General features: G+C 43.3%; 1 protein-coding gene and 2 long non-coding RNA genes across 4 annotated transcripts in view; all 3 read right to left on the bottom strand.

The window, feature by feature from the left end:
* Nucleotides 1-385: 385 nt before the first annotated feature.
* On the bottom strand, nt 386-9,223 carry LOC109511990 (uncharacterized). 2 transcript variants are annotated; one of them, XR_002167437.1, is made up of 6 exons: nt 9,187-9,223; nt 7,092-7,239; nt 6,131-6,472; nt 3,823-3,925; nt 1,095-1,941; nt 386-839 (listed from the first exon to the last, which is right to left on the bottom strand). It is a non-coding gene; the product is annotated as an uncharacterized LOC109511990 (long non-coding RNA). The 2 variants fall into 2 exon arrangements; XR_002167436.1 differs by having other exon boundaries at nt 387-839; nt 1,095-1,817.
* A 98-nt stretch (nt 9,224-9,321) lies between these two features.
* On the bottom strand, nt 9,322-12,618 carry LOC109512041 (uncharacterized). The gene is made up of 4 exons (XR_002167448.1): nt 12,540-12,618; nt 12,293-12,379; nt 10,350-10,395; nt 9,322-9,632 (listed from the first exon to the last, which is right to left on the bottom strand). It is a non-coding gene; the product is annotated as an uncharacterized LOC109512041 (long non-coding RNA).
* A 1,924-nt stretch (nt 12,619-14,542) lies between these two features.
* spata20 (spermatogenesis associated 20) overlaps nt 14,543-16,835 on the bottom strand; it is a 19,375-nt gene continuing 17,082 nt past the window's right edge. The window contains exon 16 of the mRNA XM_019863495.1: nt 14,543-14,860. Coding sequence (XP_019719054.1) covers nt 14,669-14,860 — 192 coding nt within the window. The 3' untranslated portion in view covers nt 14,543-14,668. The remainder of the gene's footprint in view (nt 14,861-16,835) is intronic.

The raw sequence follows: 16,835 nt of genomic DNA, 5'->3' as shown, positions 1-16,835 counted from the left end.
GCAAAACGTGCAGAATCTGAGCTGATGTAGCATTGCAATTAAATCGGAGAATCAACAAGAAAAACGGAAGGAAGGAAGGAAGGATGGGGTTCGATTTTGGTGGCGCAACCGATAACTGGTTGGAAATGAAGGAATGAATCTCAATGAAATGACCATAACGCCAAGAAAACAAAACAAAAACAAAAAAAAAAAAAAAACATGGAAGCAATAATAATAAAAGACAGAGTGAGACCTCTGGGGCCGAGACGCATCAGGCGAGGCATCGCTCCAGCCAACAGTGGCTGCCTCCAATCCAGCCTCACAAAAGCACTTGCACATATGCGGAGGAACATCCTGAAATGCATTATTTGCCCCCCAGCGAAAGCCCTCTGCGTTTGATTACCCATTGCTCAGTCTTTCACACAGCACACCTCCTCATGCCTTCAGGGCTCAACTCAAAAAAAGCCGCATCAAGTACAAACAGGTATCTTACCTGTAAGGTGACCAGAAACTGATTTTTATTGTTTTTGAAAGGATATGGGTTACAGACCATCTTGAGACACCAGCTCCGAGGACGGGTGCTCTGTTTCATGTAGAAGAAGACCACCGGGGCCAGGGTGGGGTAAGGTAGACTTTCCTCGCCGCAGGCTGACTCTTCATCCCCGGCGGAAGAAGTCCCATCAGGAGCCGGGGAGGCCGGTTCCACCATCACCTCGGTCCGTTCCTCACCTCCTCCGGCCACGTCCCCGGATAAGTCGTTGAGCCGGATGAAAGTCCTCGGCAGAGATGAGCGGCCCTCCGAGCCCCTGGAGTCAGGGGTCCCGGAGAGATTCCCCCCATCCTCTGCCATCATTCCCCCCCTGTGCGGATGAGCGACCACAAGTGTGAGTGTAGACAGACTCGACATGGGAAAACCGACAGCCTCCGAATTGAAATCAATACAAAAGGCAGGGCAGATTACAAATATTGTCCTAATATAGTTGAAAATGTGACAAACAAACATCGATATTTGTCGGTTTTAACGACCTAACTAAAATAGACGCCATCATTCCAGTGCTGTCTTCAGGCGCATCTTGATGTAAATTGGTTTAAAAAAAAATAATACTAATAATCACCTGATTTGGACTCGCTTGATGCCTCCAATGCGCGTTCAGTCATCGCATGATCAGTTTGGTGGCTGCAAAGTCCACACCAGCTTGCAGAAAGAACCTTTTCTTGCCGAGGAGGGTTTCAGAAAATCGATGTGCTGTCGGGTTTGGAGGATCGCAGAGTTCCCAAGTGGATATCTGGGCGCACTTGGTCCGTCTCTGCAGCCTCAGTGCGGTGCGCAGAGAGGCCCCTGAGCGGAGCCCCGGTGCTCAAAGCTCTCCGCACGGGGATCACAGTAACACTGTATAACCATCCACCAATAAATACTTTGAACAGGTTTTGGGTCCGTTTCTGCAACGCGAAGCCTTTTCTTTGTCTTCGAACAACTTCTTTTGAATGCTTTGCTTCAGCCGAATCCCCTCCGAAAAAGGCTGAAACCGTTTCCGCGGGCTTTCCTTTTCTAAATAAAACACGCTCCAACACTTTTCATTGAATCCACGGGCGTTCTTGTGAAGCGCATATTCCGCAGCACAGTTTTAAAAAAATCCATCAAGAGTGTTGCCGTGCGTCCAGCCGAGCCTCACGCATAAAATCCGGCGTTCATTTTTGTTTTGTTTTGTTTTTTTTTTCTTCTTCAAACGCGACAGAGCATCTTTCGTCTTCGTCGCCGACCGGACACTGCCGCTCTCACCCTTGTCTCCTCCAGAACTGTGTTCTCTCGGTTCCGTCCATCAGGAAAGCTCACACAGCTGGATGGAGAGAGGGAAGGAGCGGGGGGGAGAGTCCGAACTTCTCAAGATCAACCCAAGCGCCTCCTTTCGGCCAATCAGAGCGCAGCCGAGTCCAAAGCTGGATTTTGATTGGTCGAGGAAGCTGTCGTGTCAAATGCGAAGCGGAGGAGAACGGAACTAAACAGCTGGAAGCCTATGTCAACTGTCAGCCAATGAGGAGCGAGAGAATGGTGGCATTTTCTCGGAGGCGCACTGCGATTGGTGGAGAACTTTATTACGAGGGATTTGGAGAAAGTAAGAGTTGCCGCCACATGGTGCAATGGGACTTTTATTTGTTGGTACAGCGATTAACTGAATGATAAAATCGTGGTCCTTGACGTTCATTTATGTATATTTTTTGACCTATTGATTCTGAGACATAGATGTAGACTAACAAGATCCTTCCTCACAAAGACATTTAAATCTGACTCATTTTCTACAGCTATTAAGTCTAAGAACGCAATATGATTCTCAGAGTCCAATTCATTTTGCTTGATAAACGATCGGTTCATTTTTATCCCCACAAGCCTGTAGTACACTGGAAAAAAAAGTTTTTGTTGAATGTACAGTACTCCATTTTATTTCATCAAGTGGTTGCATGGGTCCAAATACATTTTTCAAGTAGATATTCAGTCACCTCAAAAACTGGATCTGGATACAGATGATTTTGACCAAATCCTGTTCACAATTATTTTTTCTGGTGTGCTGAACTTCAAATGACACCAAAACAACCCGACACGTTATTGATATTTTTCATTGCATAATATTGTCTTAGTTTACTACTTCCTTTATTTTTCTAGGGTGCTGTTTTTTTACCTTGACAACACAAACTCGGAGTTGCATCTCAATTTCTTTGCATTTGCACCCAATGTTATTTGCTGCTTGGGCCAGGTAGACTTGCATAATCTGAACACAATGACAACATCTTTCTTTAGAATAATTATGCCTCATGCCTGTGGTCATTTTGCTATTCCGATGACAATATATATATTTTTAGACAGCTCATGCAAAAACAGAAATTGCCCGCCTTCGGCAATAGTAGACGATGCAGAACTCAATTCAAATCTGAGCAGTGTCGTTTCACATCAGCGGGCTATGGTATGTATGCCGGTGGCCACTAGAGGAAGATGTTTCCTCAAATCGCCTTTGCAGCTATTACGAAAATGAAGAAAAAATAAAATAAAAATAACTTGCCCGAGGTAGAAATGATGTTCGGTTAAGTTGCTGTGTCTCACGCATTGATTTTTGTCCCCTGTTGCATGATCAAACATGAATTGGCAATATTGTACATGATTGGGTCACGGCTACACATACAGTTTCAACCCTCTTTATTTTTCATCAAAGGTTATTATTATTGATTTGAAAGAATGAGCAGATCAATGGGAATGACGCATGTCCTTTTTTCATAACATCAGCAGCAACTGGAGTGCTTCAGTGTGCAGTCGTAGTTATTAATCACCCAAGACATTATTTTGCATACTCACGTTCTCACATTTGATCTTTAAAAATAAATAAATAAATAAATAAACTCCACAAGCAAGAAAGCACAGTAGAAAGACCACAAGAGGTCGAGAGTAAGAATTGGACTCTTTACCGTGGTTGTCAATAGCGCCCGTTCAGACTGATTAGTTAATTGTGCCATGTCTTAACAGAGTATTGATCCAACATTGCTTCTACCTACTTGGCAGCAAAGGGGCGCGCGCCTTTTCTGATTAGCTCGGGCAACAAACAATAAAAGGCATGTTTCGGGGGTGAATTGCGCCGGTAATAACATTCATTAATAAAAACGCAGCAACAATTAACCATCTATTATTCATGCAATGGAGCAGAGCAGCGGTTACACAACATTGAAGGTGTGGCAATTTCATTTTTATGATTATTTTTTTTTAAATGAGGCTCATGAGTGTTTTTTTTTTTTTTTTTTTTTTTAAACTTCAAACAAAAAGTTTGTACCTTCCTCAGCTGGCCATTATGAAGAACTTACCTGTCAGTGGATTCGGAGGGAGTTGGGAGGGGAAGACTTGTCACTTGGAGGTCGCCAGGAGACTTTTATCAATGCGCACGGCAGCTGCTGCTCCTTGGCGTTTCTGATAGGAGCAGAAGCAGCACCAAATTAGTGATGATGGAGGGACTGCTGTATACTGAACCACCAACCCCACATACTCCTGATTCAGCATTAGAAAATTCCACCCACTGTATTTACGGATTTTTGTCCTCGAAAGGGTTAATGATAAGCAGACCGAACTTTCGTTTTGATCACATTTTGTCTCGATTTCATTCTTATCGTGTAAAACTGAACTGCGATTATCAGAGGAGAATTTGTCATGCTTCTGGAAGATTCTTCTTTCGTGACCAGGTCTCTGGTGGGGTTGCCCGGCACACCAACAGAAAACCCGATTCATGTCAGTCATATTGAGCATCTTTCATCCTCGCTGACCCTCGGGGCAAAGAACATTGTGTTCCGCGTCAAGTACTTGCCAATTTTATGAAACAAACTCATGCCTACTAGATGTACCTGATACTTGATCATGACTCATGATCCGGCGTCATAGCACACACCGGTACTGTATGTGTGATTTCAATCCATCCGCGATATTGAATGCTCATTAGTCCCTCCCCTACAGGAAGAGGTTTGTCCAAATGCAGTAATTACCTTATCGATTATATTATCTCTGCCTGCTCAGAAAATTCCGCTTACAGTTTCAGTGAAAATAAAGGCCCAAGCATTCACATCACAGTTCACAATAACTCCGCTGCAGCGAGGAAGATGAAGAAGACGGTGCCAAGTCGATCAAAAGTTTGCAAAAAAAAGGCAACGCGGGAAAAATTTGGGAAAAGCTAAATATACAGCAGCTGTAGCTCAGGTGAGGTTTGATTGACAGGGTATTGATTCGGAGAGAAATTCTTCAATGATATACGTCGGAGTACGCAAGGTGGGCCTCAAAAACTAAAAATGGTCGGGTCTCTGGTGTGCTTGCTCACCCACATGAGCTAGTTATGGCTCTGAGCGCACATAGTTCATTCGCAGTCTGCATGGGGAGTCAGAAGTCGCAAAGTATTGTGACCTCTTTAGTTAACTGGCAAAACGGAACGCGTTGACTAATCGCATGCTCGAGCGCCATCCCGTCATCATGGTAACGGACGCTGTATTCTGCATTTGCATGAGACAGAACCTCCCCCTAAAACGGTGTGATTTGAACCAGTGCATGACCAGTGCTTGTTGTCAGTGAAGTCATTCTTTATTATTTGTGTATTTTCTTTATCCAGATTCCAAAAGGATATTTTTTAAATGCGGGAAGCGAACATGAAAAAATAAATAAAATTAAAAAAAAAGCTCCTTGATGCCCACCCTCATACAGGAGAGGTGCACAACAGATGCAAAAGAAAAATTTACTAACTGGGGAAAAAAAAAATACAAATGACATTGACTGCATTTAAGCCGTCGCGAAAAAAAAAAAATACAAACGACATTGACTGCATTTAAGCCGTCGGATGTGTCGTCCAAACAAGAAAATAATGCATTGCACTTTGTGTTTCTCATACAGTGTGCGATTATGTGCGTGGGAGTGTGCAATGGTAGGTCAATGGTAGGTCAACAACAGTAATGGCCAGAGAGAAACAAAGATTAAAAAAAAAAGTTTGACAATTTTCAAGTCCAGGAATCTGGATGCAGACTCAGTCGTCTTTCTATGTGGAGCAATAGTTTCAAGTGTTCAAGAGCACTTCTCTAAGTGGGGGTGGGGCTGGGGGGGGGGGCATGCAGATGACACTGTGCTTTCAAATGAGAAAATAGCAAAGAAAAAAAGTGTAGCAATTTAAGCCTTAAGAATTACTTTTGGACATGTACAAAAACACTGTCAAAGGTTTTCTTTTTCTTTACAAGCACTTCTATTTTAAAATCATTTTGTTACTTGTACATCAACGCAAGTATTTCATTGGTCCTTTCAGTTGAGTGTGAATTGTTTGTTTTTTCAATAGACTTCACTACAAGTATAATGTGACTTGTACTAACTTTGGTCAAAGTCAAAAAACAAACACAAATAAGACCAAAGAGCAAAAGTGATGTGGATGCACTGAAATCATGTACCTCTACCAATTTAACTGAACAATCTAGCACATTAAACCAAGTTGGACAAATTTTATGCCTCCAACTCGGATGCACACAAAAGCAAGATTCATAAAAGCATGCTTGGGTAAGCTTAAAGCAAAAAGAAAAAACAAAATCTAGTTTCAATGAGGAAAAAGTCAAAAGCGGGCATAGGCCTCAGCAGGCCTTCAATGCCTTGACTCACCAATTGTTTGTCCAATTGTTTGTCCATTTTTGCCCGCTTGATAAGTTGATATCCAAACTCTCCTTTGACGTCTCCAGGTTCAAAACAATCCAACAAATGTCCAAATAACGCAGCGAAAAGCCGTCGCTCGCCGAGAGGCCGACTTTCATGCACTCTCCATTGCTTCCACCGAGTCCTCACATGTGACTAACTTGTGGCGGCCATTTTACTTTTGACCCTTGACCTTTTGCAGGGAGTGCACACTTCTAAGTGCAGTACCCATACCTGGCCAGCGGGGGCATCCTAATGGTCTGCACCAGGTATGGGCAACTTCAATGATGGAGGTGGCCACAATTTGTTTATCTGCTCATTAAAATATACACAAAATACATGCATACATTCAAAATAAGTGCTCTTAATGTATTGCATTTTTAAGAATGCATTTTCCAATACATGTATGAAACATCCACTCTGCTTATGCCTACAACAAAGTGTTTAAAGCAAAAAAACCAAAAAAAAAAAACCACATTAACCACTATTGTTTTTTTCTTCCCAGGCCTTTATTGCAGAAAAAATACAATTCAAGGTTGGCACTAAATTGCTGTGCAAGTGACCAACATGAAGCGCAAGACCTCATTTTGTTTTTTTTTTCCTCCACCAAAAGTAAACCAACTCAAAAACATAATATTATTGAAGTACTGTTTACGTTTCTGAAATCAAATTATTTGGCTTTTTAACAACTCACGGATTTTTTTTTTTAAATCAAAATTAATCACTAACTTTCCTGTGGTTTTTTTTTTTTTTTTTTACATTTTATTTCCCCAGCCAATCATCCTGAAGTGATGAACAAACACAATTATCCCTTGTAGGGAAAATAGCCCAAACTGTAAGTTTGAATCACTGCTTGTCTACGTGTGCCCTGCGATTGGCTGGCGACCGGTCCCGTGACCCGAACAAGAACAAACACTTTAATTGAAGCGACCTTCCAACTCCTTGGGTTTTGCTGTGCTCCAATCCGGTATCCAACTCGGGTTGAGAGGCTCCTTCAGGAGGGGAAGCGAGGCTGAATGTGGCCCGGCTCTGTCGCCTGTGCTGTCCTAAACATCCAAGATGCAACCAGAAGACGACATCTAGAGCAACGGGGGGAAATGAAAAGGGAGAACATTTTTTTGAGCGGTCATGTAAATTCTCAGCAAACTTTTGTCGCTCCTTTCCGTCAATGTCAACTGTCACCAGAAGACGACATCTAGAGCAACGGGGGGAAATGGAAAGGGAACATTTTTTTGAGCGGTCATGTAAATTCTGAGCAAACTTTTGTCGCTCCTTTCCGTCAATGTCAACTGTCAGTTTTGTTCAAGACTTCAATTCAAAACTGGGGCAGTGGTAATAAGTCGATTCGTGCGTTGTGAGAGTGTGTGTGTGCGTGCGCACGTCTGTCTGTACTCCTGACCTCTGACCTCAAAAGTGATGTACAGCTGCTACCTGCCAATTGCGCCCGACGAGCAATCTGGTCATCTCCCTATGATGTCTACACACACGCACACACACACACACACACATACACCAGCGCAATAGAGCTGCACTTGATTGTACAAAGTGAAGATTGAATATAACACCAGGAATCTCCCATGCATCACTCTTTCGGACCACACCGAGTGGTCGATCAATATTTCCATTTGACGGAAAAATAGTGAGCGCAGATCACGTAAATATAGGAATGATTTATTTAATTTTTTTCTTGAGTAGGTTATGGAAATGTTCTCCCCCTTAAAATATCAGCATCTGTTCCACTGATGTCTTCCCTCTGATCTGTGTCCAGTTGACATTCCTGTCCGGTCAGCTTCACGGCAGTTTCTAATCAATGAGGCTGCCTAATTTTGAATCATAAACTGCCGCAACTGTCTGAGCTGGAATGGAAGGAAAGCCTTCTTGAAGACTGAATGGCCATCCTCTGTTCAGCAAGGAGCCTTTTTATTATTTGTGGAAGCGGAGGGAAAAAAAATATTAGTCTTTTCAAAGATCTGGATGAAAATTGTCGCCTCGGAACTGCTAGCCTCAGAGCCCGGATATTTCAGAATGTGTCTGGATTGTTTGGGAGACATACAGGATCTCTCGAAAGTCATTATGCGTGACATCATGTAGACCGCACCTGAATGCATCGAGCAACAAAGGCTTAGCAACCGTATGATTTGCTTTCTCAGTTAAAAAAAAAAAAAAAAGAAGGCTCAAAACTTTGAATCCACATTACACATTCTTGCTGTCTTGCTTGGCGTTTCAAAGGGCAGCCCTGTTTCTGTGAGTCAGCCCTCGTACTGCCCCACATCAAGGCAAGTATGGATTTTGTTACCATGGCAAGTAAGGGCGGAGCTAACAGTGGCTGCACATGTAGCCCAGACTATAAACAGTGTCTTTGAACATGCCAGACTTGCAGCATTCATTCGAATTTCCCGAGCAAGCGCGCACTAAGCTTATCATGACCTGCTTGACTGCAAAACTACGCAGACACCAAACCGCCAAATTTACACTCGTCGCATACCGTGCAGATCCTCAAATATGCGCCCTACTGTCGCGTAATCAAGTATGTATTGCTTACCAGAGGCAAAGGTGATGCGCTAAATCGAATCTGCACATTCAAAGACACACAGTGCAGCTCTGCTTACCTTTTGGCTTCAACAACGGCATCCACTCGACCTCCATACCTCATCAAAGCCTAAAACCACAACGCAGAGCATTGGATTGGATTGGATTGGATACAACTTTATTGTCAAATGTGCTGTATGTGTATGATGACCAGTTAAGAATTTTTTTGGGTTAAAACTGATATTTTTATGAACTCAAAAAATGAATGCGACTCCTAATGTGAACGGAACGCATCCGTGATGTCACGTGGCGGTGGCCGTGTTTCCGAAAATAAATATTCTCCCGCATGTAGCAGCTCATCTTATCAGCTCATATTGACAGAGGAGCAAAGTGGGAGGAGTTAGAAATATTTTGGCGATATGAGGAGACCCTGCTCAATTTTGTCAAACTCTTGACCCGTGTGCATGGCTGAATCATTCATCCATCCATTTTCCTACCGCTTATCCGGGGTCGGATCGCAGGGGCAGCAGCTTTAGCAGGGAAGCCCAGACTTTCGGCCGCTTGTATCCGGGATCTCGTACTTTCGATCACGACCCATAGCTCATGACGATAGATGAGAGTTGGAACGTAGATCGACCGGTAAATTGAGAGCTTCGTTCGTGTTTGTGTGTCCTTCCAATCTGACTGGCCTTCATCCTAATTATGAACACAATAGCGAGAAGCCACGTAAAGTGTTCCCTTCTCCTGCTGCAAAACATCCAGAAGAAAAATGATCCACAGCTTTTATCCATGTTCTCTGTGGTCACGCAACTGTTTAGAGAGTTTTAGATGTCTCATCAAAAAGGAATTCCACTTCCAGTTTATCAATCGGTGTTCCTCGGGGCCGGGATACCGCGAAGAAGTTTGCAGATGTGACCTAGTGGGGCTTTCGTCGAGGTTGACCCTTTGAGGGACAGCGGTTACTACAGTGGACAGCTTATCGTGTTATCAGGTTACAGGGGGGCATGAAAGGGTGAATATAGACCATGTTACATAATTGGGTAATATTGGGGAATTTTCTTATTTGTATTTTATTTTCAGTCCAGTTTAAGCCTAGTTCAGATTTGCTTCAGGTCAGCAGAAAAAAAGCAGAGTGAAAAAGAAAGCCGCAGATTGAGACCAGACATGGGTCAGATTTGAGTGTGATGCAAGAGGATCATTTGACGGGATAACAATTTTTTATTTGATTGCAAGGGCACCGTTAAAACATTTCATCAGATTGTAATGTTTGGTATTATGAATATATTTTCTTCAAATATTGACTGAATGAAAGCACAGTGATATTGAATACGGGCTATTTGGTAGCGCCCGTAAATTAAAGAAATCGGCGATGCAAGTGCAGCGGAATAAATCTGAATTAATTTCAGGAGTTCAAAAAGTGAAACGCATTATTTTAGAAAGGTTTGAATAATTTATATTCTAATTTCCTAATCTTAAATTCGAATTTGAGAATTCAGACCTGCAACTGGAGAAGAAAGTGGAGAAAACGGTGAGGGTGTTCAGAAGGGATTTAATGAGCATACCTTTTTCTCGGGTGCTTTCGCCTAACTCGGCTATCATGATGAACTAGTTTGCTCGTTGCTCGCCCCCCCCCCCACACCCCCTCCATCGCTCTACTTACCTTACATGCCGCAACACAAACTGGGGCCTGGCAACACATGATAAATCTAGAAACGGGGGAGAAGAGAGAGGTGGAAGAGTTCAATGCTGAATCGTTGTGAGATTTTTGTTCCGACATCATTTTTACCAGTGGAATCCTTTTTGGCGACATTTTGTGATTCATGGGCTTGTTCGATATAATGAGGAAGGTATGAGGTCAATAAAGCCTCCGATCAATTGCGCTATTTTACACGGGGCTCACAGTGTCATGAGCAAACTATGATCCATACACTCATTAGACACTTCATTATTTACACCTATACTCGAATAATGTTCATGATAAAAGCCGTAGGATCATAAAGTGTGTTTAAAAAAAAAGGTTTCGGAATGAATCTGTCAAACACAATACGCTATTCCATTGGTTTGTTTTTTGCAAGGGTGTACAGTACCCACGTCATCTGAAACTTTTTCCCAATATTTAGAATTTTATATTTTCAACTTTCATTATGGAACGATATTTACTTTTTTTTTTAAAAAATGTACTCGCTAAACAGCACGACCACTGATCGAAGTCTGCTGAGCTACTTTCTGGTGCGAAGTAGTAGGATGAACGATCAAGTAGCTCAACGACAAAAAGGAAGCGTAAGCATTCCACACGGCGCAACAAAGCTAATATTCTCAGGCAGTGGAATTACGCATAAAGTCATAATACAAAAATCAATCTGTTTTCAATGGCAACCCATCTCATATTTTCCCAAGCTTTGAAAATGACTGGCCTGATGCCCCCCCGCTGTTGCTTCCATCTGCCCTTTGCTCCTTATTTTCATCTCATCTTCTTATCATACATATGAATACTCCTCTGCCTCCTGTCCACCTCCGCCCGATGTATCGCGAGGTCATGTGAACTGAGCTGCAAAACTAACCAGATACCATGAACTGTTCTTTAACCCATTCAGGGACGGACGGACGGCGGCTACTGCAGTGCAAAGATGATCATGTTATCAGGTTTCCAGGGTGCACGAAAGGGTTCAAATCAAGTGATCAGTAAAGTGAGGATAACGCGGCGCTCGGATAATGTAACTTAATTAAACTGTGGCAACACCAATGTTTACTCGTAGGAAAACAAAGAAACCAAAATGAAAAAGCGCGCTTCACCAACCCATTTTTTTTTTTGTTTTGTTTCCCTATCTAGACAGTGACGATAACTCCATCTCCGCCCGCCCTCACGCCGACTGGTCGCCGTCGGCATCTCGATGGATGCACTCCGTTGCTCATGACTGCTTTTGTGATGCTCTTGTAGCCGACACAGTTTGAGCCATGATCCAATTCTGTTGTCTTGCTACGTCTGTCATGTTTATCCAGACCTGGCAAAGATGTCAACACTAAAGGGGGGGAAACAGGGCCCTGAGATGGCTCAGAAATGGGCTTAGACTTCAATTTCTATCATTTGTTGACATTTCTTTTTTCAAAGCGCCCCCCCCTCCTATTTAATGCATACAATTTGAATATTTTATTTCGCTCAATATAATTATTTCTATTCAACTGGTTGAGGCCCAGTCCAGAGCCTGCGCATCCCCCAAAGTCAACTGTGATGAGGCTCCAGTTGACTCATGAACCGAAGTGAGGACAAGCATTGCAGAACATGGATGGATAGTTCCTCCATTTAGCTAATGTGAGAACATTTCGCTCCATTTTGAACACCCTCTCATAACATATGGTGCCTTATTCTGAAAAATCTCAAAGAAAATTGGCAAACACAACATTTTTTTTCAATCTCTTTCAAAATTTGGAATTGATAACTCTTCCGATTCATTTTCATTCACACTCCCATTTGATAGGAATTCACAAAGTTTCACACAAAGTGCTTTTCGAAACTTTTTGAAATCAATCTTTTTTTTTTTGGGGGGGACGTGAATATAAAATGTTCCAAACATGTAAGAGGAAATGGATTCTTTTTAGACTCACTGAACGCTTCTCCTTTCTTGTCAAGTGTTGTAAGCCCCCCCGTGGCCTCATTATCACACAGACAGGCAAGAGACCCAGCAGCCAAATCTGGAAACAGGCACACGCACACAGCATAAGATAAAACTTTTTTTTTTATTTCCAAATTGTCTCATACTATGATGCAGGCACAAACAAATTTTCAGTTACAAAAACGGATTAAAAAAATAATAATACAAAATGCCCTACCCGGTAAAATGGGAGGACTCACCTTAAGTTGGAGTGATGATTCATGTTGCAGAAATAGTTTTTGTGACATTGTTGGTTTTGTGTCGCTGTCACTTGGGGGGTCGGGGGGGAGCAGATTTTCTCTCAGGTAGCTGCCAAATCGCGGATAGAGGAACTTGCTGTCATGGCGGTGTTCTGTAAAATAACCTGACTGTGTTATAACAGCACGGCTAAAATCTTAACAGATTCCTTCAAGAAATTATGAGCAGATCACAAAAAAAAAAAAAAAAAATTATCTGAAAATGGAGGGTGAATTTGCACCATGACCGAAACACAAACGATGTGAGACAGAGGAGGAAAAACAAAACAAAACAAAAAAAACCTCAGCGAGGAGGGAAACGCACAATGGCGAAGGTGGCAACTTTCCTCAGGCGGCGAGTGTTATACGGCGCTTCCTACTTTGACAGGATGAAACATCTTGTTTGTCTCCTTCGCTTCCAGAGCCCAGAGCAGGAACCTGGGAGCCAAACTCCCTCGCCTCACCATCAGCAGCCCATCTGTCTGCTTTCATACACTCGCATAGAAACACACACACACACACACACACACACACACACACACACACACACACATATACCCATACGCTGAACATTCCCACGTGGCCGTTCTCCCTCCAACACTAAGTCACACAGAGTTTACATTACCTTCATTCAGCCTGCTGGCATTCCACAGAATGAGAGGGGATTGCTCTATGTTAAGGAGTATAAATAGTCGAAAAGAGGGATACGGCAAGACAACTGGGACACAGTCACACTTCCTCCAGCTGGACTTTTCCCATCTGAGATTGATTTACACAAAGTAAAAAAACAGAATAATAATCTGATCTCTGTCAGATGAATGTCATATCAAAATAAAATACTCTAACGCAGGGGGGCCCAAACGTTTTGGACCGAAGATCGACTTTTCGAACAACCCACCTCCTGCAATCGACCAGTTTTATTAAGATTAGAAAAAAAAATGTTTTTTTTCCTCGCCAAAAGCAGCCATTCACCCTTTTCAGGGACAGCCATTACTACAGTGGACAGCTTATTCTGTTATCGGGTTTCAGGGTGCACAGAACGGTTAAATGAGCGGAATAAAAATGGCGACATTTAAATATGATTGTAAAAATCGAAAGAGAATCGAATTGGGGCTTGAGTCAATCGTTAACATCCCGACCAAAAAAGAGATTCACTCGTTGGAAGAATAATGAAGACAGCATTCACATCGGTAGTTCTCAGGCTGAAATAAAGTTGGGAGGTGTCACATTTGCGTTTCGAGACAGGTGCCACCATGATCCCCCCCCCACCCCATGGATGCCATTGCAACACAAACAGTGAAAACAAACTAGTCACTGCAACTTCACCCAAAGCAGCACACCCTATTTATTGATTCACCAAGTTAAAACGGGTCCAAAGACTCTCGCACATAAATATGTCGCATATCGTCTCATAAATCTCGACTGTCAAGCTCGCTCTGCTGACATGTGTTCAAGATTGCAGTCAATTGAGTGAGGGAGGGAGCAGATGGTGAAGCGTGGGGGTCTCGCAAGAATGCAGCTTGCCAACTTTGATGTGTGATTACACATGAAGTCAAATGCACATAACAATGAATGCCCCCCCCCCTCCACCCCCTCAACACAAACACACATTTCCAATGAGGGGCAACTGCTGCCAGATTCGGGAGACATCCAAGCTAAATAAAACACATTCAGATGCAAAAGAGCAGGTTCAACGTGAGGTTAAGCTCTCGTAAAAAGGGTGCGACTTCCTTCTGAGCGGTCACAAAAGGCAAGAAGCGCTACGTATTTACAATAAGATGTCGCTAAGGCTGAGTGCTTCTTTACAGGGACTTTTTGAGTTGCTTATAAGCTCGATGTGGCTGTTGAGGTTCAGACCGCGGCAGATATTTAAGGTATGAAGAAAGTGCAATAATTCGAGCTATATAAATACAAGTCGAATGTTGCGGCCAGGAAGGGGGGGGGGGGAATGAATGGATCAGGACCGCTTACTGGATACATTGAATTTAGTCATAGAAAGCTGAAAAAAAAAAAAGATAAGCTGGCCAGATTTGCTAAAAAGTGTTTAAAGCTCATTCAGTCAAGTTAAAAAAACAAAACTTTCAACTGCTCATTTAGCGTTGCATCTCCACATTGCCGTCCAGTAGCAGCCGGCGTAGCTCCTGGGGCTCGGTGACAGGCAGTGAGCAGGTGAAGTCCTGGCACACGTAGGCGGTGGCTACTCCGCCCTGCTGAGACATGGAGGATAGCGCAGGCAGACGCTGGCGGAGGAAACCGTCCGAACTGCCGTCTAAAAGCATCAGGACCTGCCAAATGGGCAATGCAGAGGAGGAAACATCAGACAAAAGGGTTCTTCAAATATGCTACAATATGACTGAGAGTGAACGACATCTGCACCTGAGACCAGATAAACATAGACGCAAATGTTTTTCAATGAACCGGGATGTCAATTTCCAAATAAATATAAATATACTCATTTGAATTTGACTTTTATAACAGGGTTCTCTTATTAAAAATCTGAAACTAGTCTTGAAAACGCTTCCGAAGGGCTAAACAAAAAAAGCAAGTCAGAGGGCGGCCATTTTGCCACCAGCTGTGGACTGGAAATGACATCACAGTTGCTCAGTCGTTTCGACTGCCGGTGTTTGAAGGCTGTCACGGCAGCGGGGAGGTATTTCTAATAACAGGGCTAGCATAAGTCACCATTCGCTCATTAAATATTTATGCTGCACCATTTCATTCTGTTTACAGACGGTGGCAAACATAAGCAACTGGAGGCACAGGAACTTATAGATTCACACCGGGTGCTATTGACGGCGGCTGGAAACATTTCGCAGACGTTTCGACACACACTGGGGAAGACTGTGTGGTGGGGGGGGGGGGGGAGGTGCGATGGAATGTGTTCAAGACGGTGTGACTGTTGCTAAGGAGACAAGATGAGGGTTTCCATGACAAGTGGAACCTTTGCCTTTTTGTCCTGACTCTTTTTTTTTGTTGTTGTTGGCTTGTCAGCATCATGTTGTCTCCATGGGGGGGGGACCAGAGCACACAGAGCTACACATCCTGCAACTTAAAGGTCATGCTACTGTAATGTCTGAGTCACAACTCGATTGAAACACCCATGGGGGACAACAAGATTGAAAGTAAAAAGGTGGGGAGGACGGATGAGACGGATGATGATTTGAATTTTACAATAGTTCATCTCTCAATCGCCGGTCATGTTGGAATCATTTCATCCGATCTGAATTAGCTGCGCAAGCTAATGCTAACGCGAGTAACATTTAGAAAGTAGGAGATGGATGATGATTTGAATTTTACCAAAGTTAATCTCTCAATCACCGGTCATGTTGGAATCATTTCATCCGATCTGAATTAGCTGCGCAAGCTAATGCTAACGCAAATACATTTAGAAAGTAGTCCACTTGTCATTAAAATTAAAGTGGAAATATCACACAGTTTTTGTAAATGATCTGTTCTGAACTCCCGTTTGACATCTGTCATACTGAGCACAATAATGCTGCCAAGAGATGCTTCAGTAACCGTTGTCTTGTAATGTCGCGCAATTTCCTAAAACTGACATCACAGTAGCCTGGGCCCGATGTGAACAGCAAAAACCACAGGTGTGAATAGGCTCTCACACATTTTAAAAAGGAGTTAAAAAAAACAAGTATGTGTTTACCCCCACCTTAGGTTGGAATAAACATAATTTTGGGTGTCCTTCTTTCGGGTTAGATTTACGAAAATGACTCATGAGATCACGTTGGTTAATGCATGCCGAGCGGCTGCGTGTGAAATCAGAGCAGACATTTGGCGACACATGAGAGCAGACTAACTTAAACCTACATCAACACAACTCCCACCCGTTAAATGTTCTCGCAAGTGACATCTTCTTCCCACTCTCCCCTGCGCGTTCTGCCAAACCAGCCCCGGCTAATACGCAACAAACAGAACAGAGAGTGCACCTGTGTTGAAAGCGCACCCATTTTCAAGTCGACCGTTTCACCTGCTCTTAACTTCAAATCAAGCGACGGCACAACTGAGAGGCTTGCCCACGCGCCGACGCCGAGGTGAAAGCCGCGCAATAACACGCATGAAGCTCAATGACGGTGGCTCTGAGCGGGGCGGGGGCGCATGTGTAGCAGACCATGAGAACACTGACTTCCTCAACCCATCCCTCATTGTCCCTTGCTTTGCCCGTTTCGCTCTAGATATGAAGAAGCAGCCCAAGTCATCATAACAACCGGGCATCTGGACTCCAGCCCTCAGGACAGATACACACAC

This window comes from Hippocampus comes, unplaced genomic scaffold (assembly GCF_001891065.2).
Source record: "Hippocampus comes isolate QL1 unplaced genomic scaffold, H_comes_QL1_v1.1 scaffold91, whole genome shotgun sequence".
Classification (NCBI taxonomy): Eukaryota; Metazoa; Chordata; class Actinopteri; order Syngnathiformes; family Syngnathidae; genus Hippocampus; species Hippocampus comes.
Note: the sequence above shows the minus strand (reverse complement) of the source record. Positions and strands in the feature narration are given on the sequence as shown.